Source organism: Grammomys surdaster, unplaced genomic scaffold, assembly GCF_004785775.1.
Source record: "Grammomys surdaster isolate TR1022 unplaced genomic scaffold, NIH_TR_1.0 125357, whole genome shotgun sequence".
In the NCBI taxonomy this organism is placed as follows: domain Eukaryota; kingdom Metazoa; phylum Chordata; class Mammalia; order Rodentia; family Muridae; genus Grammomys; species Grammomys surdaster.
Window position 1 is genome coordinate 447182 of NW_021620229.1, and position 11732 is coordinate 458913.

Consider the following 11732-nt stretch of genomic DNA (forward strand, 5'->3'; position numbering starts at 1 on the left):
GCAAGGCTTCTTATTGATGAAACTGGAGATGACACGGATGCTCAATAAATACAGAAAGGGATTAAACAGACTGTAGGGGATCATACAGTGGGGCAGATACCCAGGGTCTATGTGAAGGAGTGGGGAGTGATTCTCATGGACCCTTCAAGTGAAACATGAATTGTAGCTCCTGCTCTGTAACATGATGACATTTATCTAAAAAAAGAAAAATCTCTGTCTAACTGTTAAGAAAAGGCAAGGGGGCTAACACGTAAGGGCTGGCGTAAGTTGTGGGAACTCCCGTGTGTGTTCCATACTGCAGAGAGAATAAGATAATAGTTCTCATAAAAAGGCTAGGTCACAGAGTGTGGGTGCACATGTATGTCATGAAAACTGCTCTTCAACTATATTTTTAAATGAATGTCTGTAGGCCACATGTATATCAGAGGACATTTGAGATGGGTACATGTTACTATTGTCAAGGTTCCTCTGTGAGTCACAAGAAAACCCCTCAAGACATGCAATAGCATGCTTAGTTTATTCTCATTTAAATCAACAACTATAACCTTATCTTTAGTACTATTTTGCAAGTAAACAAATTATTCTACAATAACTTTTGACCTTGTAGCTCAAAATATGTTAAAATAGCACACGAGCAGTACCTCTCTATTCTGAATGTTACATTTGGAGCACATGCCAGTGCCAGCACAGTAATCTGTCACCAGCATTAACTGAGTGGATGCTGTGACCACGATCCAGTCAAGGGTTTTTTGTTCTCTTGGTTTCTAAGTTGGAACCTCCTAGAAATCCTAACAAGAAATGGAAATACAAACTCATGGAGCCTTTTAATTTAAAAAAAAAAAAACTCTCTAAGGAATGTAGGAAGGGTCTTTTCCAGTGGACCGCTAAGCAACTCTCGCTGTGACTAGTCATTTGGGGCCCTCACTCAGCCCTGTCAGGGGCTTCATTTAAGCAGCACTTAAAGACAGACTAAAAGGCTGCTCTACTTGGCTTTAGCCCACTTGAAGCAAATTTTAAAAAAGGAAGATAGTAGGTATAAATGACTAAGAAGGGCCCCTGAGGGGTGCTCTGGGAGCCCATGCAGAATGTTTTGATAAGAAGTCTAGACTATCAGCAATCTGCTGATGGTGAGGAAAACCAGATTATAAAGACGCTGGGTAAAGCCAACAGTTAAAGGGACAGGGTGCTGGGAAGCATAGGATGATGAGAGGCCCCCGGCTCCCCTCATGTTGCCTGTGCAGTTATCTGTGACCCCAAGTGACACTGAGGAGTGACTCCTATCTCATGTGCAAGGAAAAAAAAGTTAAAAGCTGGCAGCTGGAGAGGAGAGGGGCAGACATGTCTAAACTCCACTAGGAAACTGTAAAAAAATGAAAGCTGGAGGAAGGCAGTGATGGCAAAATGTACTGCACCAACATCTACCTGATCTGAACCTCCCTACCCTGAATCATATGGTACTTACATCTGCAAATACCTCCAGATCCTGCTGTGTATGAGGAAGAATTTCCTTCCTTAAGAAACAATAATATTTGTTGTTCATTGTGAGCAGACAGGACCTTTGTCACAGGGCTTAGGGTAAGAGGAACAGGCCAGGCTGTAGGATGTTCCCAGGTCTCTTCTGATCACTTCTGAGATTCTCTGAAGAATCAGAGGTGCCTCCAGCATATGGGAAGGTACTGGGTCAACTATGTCAGCCATCTTCTACGAAGAGGCAGCCATATTCAGGGAGCATAGAGTGACAAAGAAACTGTCCTTTATGCAAACCAGCAAAATGCCTTTTCAAGTGGGCCTGGAGGACACAGATGCACAGGCTGTTTCTGCCCTACTGATGCCTTTGGCTGGGCAGTCATGTGCTATGACTTGAGGAAACCCTCTTTCCTCGTGTCCTCACCAGACAAGTAATATCAACCTGTATGAGTGACCTGAAGGATTCATTATGAAAGAATTGACAAGCTGATAAAGTATTAATTAGCTGCCAACACTGGGAAAAGTTAAGTTTCTTCCTAGTCATTATTTTTATTATTTTATTATTTTTCTCAGTTGAAAACCTATACCATAATAAAATGAGATATTGAAATTCAGGCAACATTGATTTTGATTGCTCTAAAGACTGACTTCCTCATCTTCTGCCTCCTTTTTTAGGCAACATCTCATGTAGCCCAAGTTGATCTGGGCTCATTGTGTAGCTGAGGCTGACCATGAAATGCTCACCCTTCTGCATCTATCTACCACGTGCTGGGATTATAGGCATGTTCCACCATCTCTGGCTAGAACATTGTTATGTTCTTTCCTAACAACAGCCAAGTTCAACTTATACTTCTTCTCTCTGCCCCATCTCTCACTGTTGTTACTATTATTTGATATTATCCTGGGGACTGAGTCCAGGGCTTTGTACATGATAAGCAAGTGATTTACCACAGAGATACTTCCCTAGCCCTCCCCGCTTCTAAATACACTTGGCAGTGTAGTGTCAAGATAGATTCATAGACACACTTTTATAGCAGAGCTGTTCTCAGAAAGGAAGTAGCAAATAGCAAGCATAAAGAGCTTCCTCCACTTCTGGGTCCTTACCCTCTCACAAGCACACGATTTTCTCATAAATGAATGAGTGTCTTGGAAAACTATAGGACTAAGCTGGTTAGTTTTTGTCAACTTGACACATGCTAGAGTCACGTGGGGAGGGAAACCTCAATTGAGAAAATGTCTCCATCGGATTGGTCTATGGGCAAGTCTGTATGGCATTTTCTTGACTGATAATTGTTGAGGGAGGGTTCAGGTCACTGTGGGTGATTCTACACATGGGCAGGTAGTCTTGAGGTATATAAGAAAACAAACAGAACAAGCTATGGGGAGCAAGCCAGTAAGCAGCCAGTTTGGCCTCCAGGCTCCCGCTCTGAATTCTTTCTCTGACTTCCTTCAGTGATGGAACTACAACTAAGCTGAACTAATCTTTCCTCCCCAAGCCACTTTCAGTCAACATTCCACCACAGTACCAGGAGCCAAACCAAGACAAAGGCAACAGAACATGAACTCAATGTAGTAGTGAGAATTTTGGTTTCTTTGAAAACACAGAACTACCATGGAACTATGTTTTCAACTTAGGTGTGGGATATGGGGCTGTTTCAGATTGTCCACAGCAACTGATTATGATTTGCCTAGTGCTCTAGCAGGGGTGTGATTTTGCCAGCTGCAAATAGTTTCTGAAAGTGTGGGAATTCTGGGAACTTTTCAGAGGCTATATAAATGCTAGAGCCCTGACAGAAGGGGCTGGTTGGCTAGTTGGCTGGTTGGATGCTGTTAGTTGAGATTTGTTAAGTGGTTGATCATGAACAAAGAGACAAAAAGAAGAAGTAATTTAATATCATGACAGAGAACAAACTTGCTCCAAGGAACTCGACGCCCTTAATCAGCAGGAAGTAGTTTAACAATATCTTCGCTCCCTTTCCCCTCTATTCTTTTTTTCTCTCCTACCTAGTGTTAGGGGGTTGATAGTGTAGAAGAAGAGGGGTGAAGAAGGGTGAAAGAAAAAAGAACCCACAAAGTAGCCAAAAGTCAGGCCACACAATGTGACATTTTAAACAATCCTATCAGTGTCCTACTAGATGTCCTCTCATGTCCACCCCTTTGCCACATGCACCCTAGCATCTAAATATCCCAGGGGTACTGAGGACATGTTCAGGAAACAGCAGGTTTCATGACAAATGCAGCATGGAATCAGGTCCTGTTCATGCAAGGGGTGAAAAACATGGGACAGGTTGTCCAGAAATGTCTCAGAGGCACCCAGAAAGATGGGCACCTCTGTTTCCTGTCACTGGTCTCATTCTGCCCTAGCAAGATAAAGGAGAGAGTGATAGGGCATTCTCTGCCACCACTGACACAGCAGTGGCAAGGAAGAGGAGTACAGCATCAGGACTAGGATGGGGGATCTCAGGAGGATAGGGAAGAAAGGCTGCACCCAACCATGCCACTTATTACAAGCCTCATGACACAGGCAGCTAAAGGGAGGCTGCACCACAGATTCTAGTAAGACCCAACAGTAACTTTAACTTTCCATTAGCAAAACCCTTCCTTAAGATGGATTCAATGTCTACAGATGTTCTCTGCAGAGACCTGCCTCCTTTAGGGAGGGATGCCCCTACTCCTTACCTCGATGATGTAGAGGACCACATTCTTATAGAAACAGTACAGGATGCACTTGGTCACCCGGTTGTAGCTCCAGGCTCCATGGACCAAAAGCAGCTTCTCCAGGTAGGAAAACTGAAAAGAGACAGTGACAAGTTCAGAGCAGCCTGTCATTGAGGCATGAAAGACACAGACTGTCCTTATGAGCAGAAACCAGACAGGGAAAGGAACAGACACCAGACCCATAGGTAACTAACAGAACTGAACTAACCAACAACATAACAACCAAACCCCAAAAGCCAACTCTAAAAGGTATCCCCTGAGGTGGAGCTTTCAGGGCAGCTGAGGAAATCTCTTCAATTGACTAATTGTTACTTTCCCCCCAAACTGCTAGACTCTCACTATGGCTGGAACTTCTTGAGCTAAACGCCTTTCAGAGAATTGACTAGTAAAAGAAGGTGGAGGAGAAGCACACTGGAATTGGACACCTCCATAAGATCTGTCACAGATTTTATGGTGACCACAAGAGAAAGGGACAGAGACACTCATCCAATAAAGGTTTGATTCAAGAAAGATAGGTACACAAGAACAGTGTTCCATCAGTTTGTCAGCTAAATCAATTATACTTTCCATACCGGACACCTGGACAGACTTGTATACACAGCTATAGAGATATACATACATAAACACACACACACACACACACACACACACACACACACACACACATACACACACACACACACACACACAGCCTCCACTTCTACATCCATGTTGTAGTCCTTTATTTCCTATTCAAACAAGGTGCCTGGCTGTGAAATCAGGGACAGCTGACTGGCTCTCAGCAGGGGTGTTGTAAGGTCCCTTGCAGTCTGAGACAAATCCACAGAGTTCCAATACCATCTCCTCTGTACCAGCTCTATCTTCCCAGAGCCATACAAGATGAAGGCTGGGAAGGTGGATTGTTCTCTGCAGGCTTGGAGCTGTGGACACACACTATACCACACAGTCCCTCTCCCTAGGCCAGTCACCTGTCCAGCAACTGTTACGTGTGCAAGTATGAGCCAGTCAAGCAAGGGCATGGAATCAGGACTTTGCACACTAAATGAGTCCCCTAGTATCTTTTCTTATGGAGGCACTTCCTTCAAAACACAATTTTTAAAAATGTGGCTACTCACATCAAAGTAAAATAGAACATAGTGTTAATTTCAATCAGACATGGTTATCTGGTTATCACTTCAATGGGGCAGAGGAACTCATCTGATTGGTGGTGGTCTGGGTATGGTCATTAGAGAAGAGGTAGTTTAGAATCTAGCTAGTGTTTGGCACAAATTCAGCCCCAAGATGACAGCATGCCCCTGCAGGACAATGAACAGGAAAATCAGGCATGGGTAACAGTGGTTGCCTTAGGTTCTTTTGGTAGAGGTGGCTACTACCCTGGAGGGCAAAGAAAACCTCAAACGGACTTCGCAGGCTCCACACCACCCCTATCTGATGCCTCCCTTTAACAAAAGCAGTTGCTTCACCTTCTACCTCCTGTCCGTGTGCAGTTTCAGGAAGGAATGCCCCTATCCCTAGACATTCTAAAGAGAAAAGCAGACAAATATTTGCCTGTAACTCCTAGGAAACCTCTTAAGATCCCTTCCAGCCATATGATGTTATAACTCAAGTATTTAATAATGCTGGGGTGTATAACATCCACAGTTGCTGACAGCAGACAGGAAGCATGAATCCCACGGGCCTCTGCACAGTTGACTCGGCAAAGAAATGGAGCAGGTGTGTGTGGCAGCCCCTGAGTTCACAGGGGTCTGCTGTTCTCTGATGTTGGGCCTGTGCTCAGACCTGAGACCAGTTGTGTGTCTAGGACCTTCAGGTTTCTCACCTGTAAAATCAGAACTCCTACTGCCTACTTCAAGAATCTGCTGAGGGATTTGGAGTCCACCAAGAAACAAAACTGACTTAGTCAATTTTCAAAGCCAAGTGGTCTGGGTAATTTCTTGCTGTATTTGCAGAATCTCAAACCAGAAGGAAACATGAGAGGTGATCAAACAGAGCTTCTTGCAGGGATGGGGAGCCCCAAAGTTGCAGAGGACCAGACCACAAGCCCTGGGGCTGTAAGAAAGTAATATTTTTTCTATGCATCTCCGGACTTTAGCTGAAAGGGTGACAAAACCTCTGTCCTTGTAATCATGCAGTTAAACTTAATATGTTCTTCAAAAGCCTATTCAGGGAAGCAGAGAAGCTGGGGCTACAACAAGTGCAGGCATTTAGTCACAAGTCGCAGGACTCCGTATCTGGGATAACATGCCAGTATTCCCTGGGACTAGGCTTCTAGACAAACTACCAGGCCAGATAGCCCAGCTAGTCCTCAAGAGGGTCTTGAGGTGACTCTTCTCCTTCATCTGTGGCTATCACGAAGGGTTGGACGTTTCTTAGATTCTCAGAGCACATGTGAGGTAAGCAGGAAACAGGAAACACATCAGAACCAATAACTGTAAAGCACACCAAAACCATGTTGGCAACGTTAGATTAGAGAAGAGCAGACCGAACTCAGGCTGACTGCAGGAGGCTGCTTGCTTCTGACCATGAGTCACATGGTTCCTGCCCTCTCAGTTCATTCCACGGCAGGACTACTAGAGGGTTCCCAGCCAAGAGGGGACATCTCTAAGTGACTGCTTCTTTCTGACCTTAAGTACTTGCCAGCACTTCTAAAAGAAGTGGGGTCCTTGAGTGAGGGACTATGTCATTCTGAGAATAACTACTCTTCAGTGAGGGATGTGAAGAAAAAGGAGGAGGGGAAATGGAAGGGGGGAAGGAGAGCGGGAGGAAGAAGAGGGAGAAGAGGAGGAGGAAGAGGAGGAGGAAGAAGAGGAGGAAGTGGAACAAGAGTCGTAGAGATCAAGACATCTAGGGTCCTGTCTGCCAGAAAAGATATATCTCTGAATGACAGGTCCATGGGCCAGTTCTACCTCTGGCCCAAGGAAGCCCAACCCAGAGAAGGAGCCCTTAAACTGCTCAAGACTCAAACACCAGAGAAATCAGCAGGCACTTGCAGTTCCTCTAGATGGTGGCTTCCCAAGGTGGGCAGAGCCCTCGGAGTTGAGCCCTAGGCTGTCTCCTGTACCCAGCTGCCATTACTGTGAGAAGGGAGGCTGACCTGTGCAATGGCATAATCTGAGTTGTTGGTAGCCTGCATGCCCTCGTTTCCACTGATCCCAACCCCTACATGGGCTGTCTGGATCATCCCCACGTCATTGGCACCGTCCCCGATGGCCAGGGTGATGGCTTTCACTCGCTTCTTCACGACGTCCACGATCTCAGACTTCTGCAGAGGGGATACTCTATAAGAGAAGAGAGAAGAGGAAGGAATGAGGAAAGTAGGCACCTGTCCTGACTGGACAGCCACAGCACACAGGCTGTGTTCAAAGGTAGTTACCAGGCAACCTCCAACCCAGGCATACGTTTTATGTTCATGTGCAAAGAAGCTTTGAGAAAACAGGGGCCTGTGGCTTTCAAGTGTTTGCCAAGTTCATAGATACAATGCATATCCCTAAAGCAGCCAGTCTGTTATCCACTGCTGAGTGGAATGAGTGGCAAGCAAACCCTCTGGGGCTCATAGGCACTGCTATAGACCAAACACAGGTTACCTAGTTAACAGGACCTTTGAAACTGTCTTCCCAATGAACTAGAACACAAGAAGAGATCCCTCAAGCTCATGCTGTGCTGTACATCCTATATAGTGTGGGACTGGCAAAGGGAAGTTCTAGATAATTTACAGAAAGGTAAGAGAACAGGCAGGATTGAGAAAGGGCAGGGAGAAACCAAAGCAAGAGGAAATAAGATTTCATCTCTACCCAGAGATGATGATGATGTGGTTACCAGGCAAGCAAGGCAAGAGGCTGAGTTTAGATAGTCCCAGGCCTGAGGTCTTCTGCTACTGAAGAGCCAGAAGCACAGCCCAGAATAAGAAGATGAAATCAGCCCCTGTCTGGGAGGATGACTGCTAAGATCCCTTCACACTCTAGGAAGAAGCCTATAAACCTAAGGACCCAGTTGGCTGCAATGTTGGTTCATGAACTGTTGCATCACAGGCAAGCCAGGATGATCCAGCAGCAGCAAAAGTACCCCTTGCATTCCAGGGCTGACTTCCTTTTGATCCTGAATTGCTAATCTTGTTTGGGGAATTTACAAGTGAGCTCCCAAATCACCTCCAGAGAGATGGCTGCAGGCACATGCTGACCATGGATAAACTAGAGGAATGCTTGGAGGCCTGCTTCCGTTTCTTCCTTTTTAAATCATTTATTCATTTTTTTAATTTTATGTGTATTGGTGTTTTGCTTGCATATACATCTGTGTGAAGGTCTTGGATCCCAGAGTTACAGACAGTTGTGAGCTGCCTTGTGGGTGCTGGGAATTGAACCTAGGTCCTCTGGGAGAGCAGTCAGTGCTCTTAACCACTGAGTCATCTCTCCAGCCTCAAGACCTGCTTCTTAAGAACTGTGCCATCTGGCATGGTCCCCATGTTCAAGGGTACTGTATGCAGACCTGTGGCTGCAGCTTCCCAGGTCTATTTGTCACCCAACTGAGAGTGAGTTGGTCTTTTATCAGATGGTGTAGAGAGAAAAGATACCTGCGGGTTGGTGGTTAGCCATTTCACAATGAAGGAGGGGCTAGGAGAACTGTGGACATGGAATAGGAAAGGAAACAAATACAACAGGGGGTGTTTTGAGATAGAAACTGTTAGTTTTCTATTAGGTGTTACAGCTTGGTTCTTAGGGGATCCTTCAGAGGCCCACATGTTAAAGGCTTAGTCTCCAGGTATTGGGAGGTGGTGGACCCTTTAAAATATGGAGATTGTAGCTGGAGAGATTGTTCAGTGGTAAAGAACTGAGGTTGACACCCAGCACCTACATCGTGGCTCTCAACTGTTCACAGTCCAGGTCCATGAGATGTAATTGCCTGTTCTGACTTCTGCAGGCATACAGGTGCTTGCATAGATAAACATTCAAGCAAAACACTCATATACATAAAATTAATTGAAAAAAGAATTGAATGAAACAAAAGACGAAGCCTAAATTGGGGGGGGGTCTCAGTCATCAAGAACATCCTTTCAAGGTTATAGTGGGACCAAATTCCTCCTCTTTCTTTTTTTTTTAAACTCCTAGACTTGAGGTAAACATCTTTTGTCTGCCATGCACTCCTGCCATGATGTTCTGCCTCATCATGGGCCCCAGACAACAAAAATGATCAACAATGAAGATCTCTAAGAACAGAAACAAAAACAATACAAAACTGAAAATCTCCGTCATCCCCAATAACTTTTCTTATAGTGACAGAAATCTGGCTAAAGTGACTAACAGGAGTGAGCTGCAAGTCACCAGGCTTGTTTAGTTTGCCTCTGGGATTTGGCTCTGAAGTCATTTAGTGAAGCTTATTGCAGTGGGTGACAGCACGCTCCATGAATATCGAACAGCTGCCTCTCTCCAACTAGCAAAAGCAAGAGGTATATAAAGCAATTCCTACCCTGGCATTTAAGGAGCATGAAATTCTCATCAAGGATTTATTACGCCCTCCTCTGTAATGCCTTGAGAAAATGTAAGTCTAAGCACATGCTCGAGGTTCAAAACAGATGTCAAACAGCCAATTTCTACAGAACCAACTGAGCACCATTATGCCCCGGCCGCATGGAGCATTTGAATATGCCAAGTTGCCATGGAGCAAAAAGCAGCTTTTCCTATCTTAATCTGTGACCTGGAATCATGCACCATACTTAATAAGCATTCCCAGAATGTAATGTGTTCACCCCATAAAATAAAGCTCCAGACCACATCTGAGCTGAGCAAGGTGCTTGGCACACTTCTGTAACCAATTTTGGTGCATTCTGAATAAAAACATAAACTCTAAAAGTTCCAAATGAAGAGGTAGTCTACATACATACAGAACATAAAGGATTTGCTATGAAGAACTCCCCTTTGTGACTTAAAAAAGTCCCAGTGCTTCCCTGAGAGTCTTGTTTCCTGTGTCCTGACTTTTTAAAATGACTTTTCTCAACTGACTTCAGCACAATGCTTAATCAAAACCAAAGGTAGACGCTTCCACAGAAGTAGCATCATACATTCATTTAAGCTACGAAACCCCTGGTTGGAGTGAGTTTCTCATTCTGGGTAGTAGAAGTGCACTGAGAAAGCCCCTTTCCTGCTCAGTCACCTTTCAGGTGGAGCTGGACCTGGATAGTGTCTAGAGCTCCTTAAAGCTGGAGGAGCTAAAAGGGACTTCTCTCAGAGACATCCAAGCGAATGTCTTGCAGACATCAATGCCAACCAACTAACTAGACTCACTGAATCCTTTCATTAGTTGGTTCCAAATGATTCATTAAATAACTACAAGAAGTTTGCAGACACTGTGACAGATCTGTGATTCTCAACTGTTAAATAGGCTCCAAAGCCAACTGTAGACCCTCATTTCAGAAAGCCAGGAAAAGGCCTATATTGTGATTTGAGTGAGAAATATCCCCAATAGGCTCATGGATTCAAGCACTTGGGCCCTGGTTAGTGGCACTGTTTGTGAGGACTATAGAATCTCTAGGAAGCAGAGCCTTGCTGGATGAAGCCTTTGAATTTTATGGGCTTCGATTTCTGTTCTCTTCTGCTTCCTGTGTGCCTATGAAATGTGATCATATGCTTCTTCACTTCCAGGCTAGCTTCCTGTACCTGTGGCTATGCCTTCCCCACAATAAGGATGGTATTGAAGGGGTCAACTCAAGAACGGGAGAGGCTAATTAACATTCCTGGTCAGCTCAGGAAAGGCCCCAGAAGAGAGAGACTAATCAACATTCCTCAGACAACAGGGGGAGGGGACTGACCTGCAGGTGGGGGAGGCCTAGAGCACATGGGCACATCCCACAGCACTAACAGTTGGCCATCGGCAAACAAGGGAAATTCCTGCCACCTCATTTCCGAAAGACCAATTAGTTTAAAAGTCACACTGTTCTGTCAGTCATAGTGTGCCTAGCTACCGTTTCTCTATGCTAGCCCTAGAAACTGTATAAAAGGTCGCCTCTCCTTTTGGATGCAGGATGACCCCAGCATGCTAGAGCAATAAAACTCCTTTGCTTTTGCAAGAATCCCCTGGCTCTGAGTTGTTCAGCGGGTTTCTGGTAAACTATGGCTCCTCAGAGTCTTACAGTATGCTCTCTGGACACATGAGCCAAATAAATTCTTTCTTCCTTAAGTTGCTTTTATTTGGGATACTGTCTCAGCAATAGAGCAGTAACCAATATAACTTGTGATGTGAATTTCGAACCAGCTCCCAGGTAATGCTCAAGTGGTTTGTGTCAGTGAGGCTGAAAGTTCTTTCTAGATCATATTTTTCCTAAATACATTAAATGCATAAGGAGCATAGAAAGGGGAATGATACTCAATGACCTTGCAAAGATGGTGGTGGTGATGGTGGTGGTGGTGGTGGTGGTGGTGGTGATGGTGGTGGTGGTGGTGGTGGTGGTGGTGATGGTGGTGGTGGTGATGGTGGTGGTGGTGGTGATGGTGGTGGTGATGGTGGTGGTGGTGGTGGTGATGGTGGTGGTGGTGATGGTGGTGATGGTGGTGGTGGTG

General features: G+C 45.0%; 1 protein-coding gene across 1 annotated transcript in view; it reads right to left on the reverse strand.

Moving 5' to 3' along the window:
* The window catches only part of Atp8a2 (ATPase phospholipid transporting 8A2), a 429785-nt gene that overhangs the window by 202263 nt on the left and 215790 nt on the right, over window positions 1–11732 (reverse strand). Inside the window, exons 25-26 of the mRNA XM_028785873.1 lie at window positions 7280–7463; window positions 4147–4257 (exon numbers count right to left, since the gene is read on the reverse strand). Of these exons, the coding sequence (XP_028641706.1) occupies window positions 4147–4257; window positions 7280–7463 (295 nt within the window). The remainder of the gene's footprint in view (window positions 1–4146; window positions 4258–7279; window positions 7464–11732) is intronic.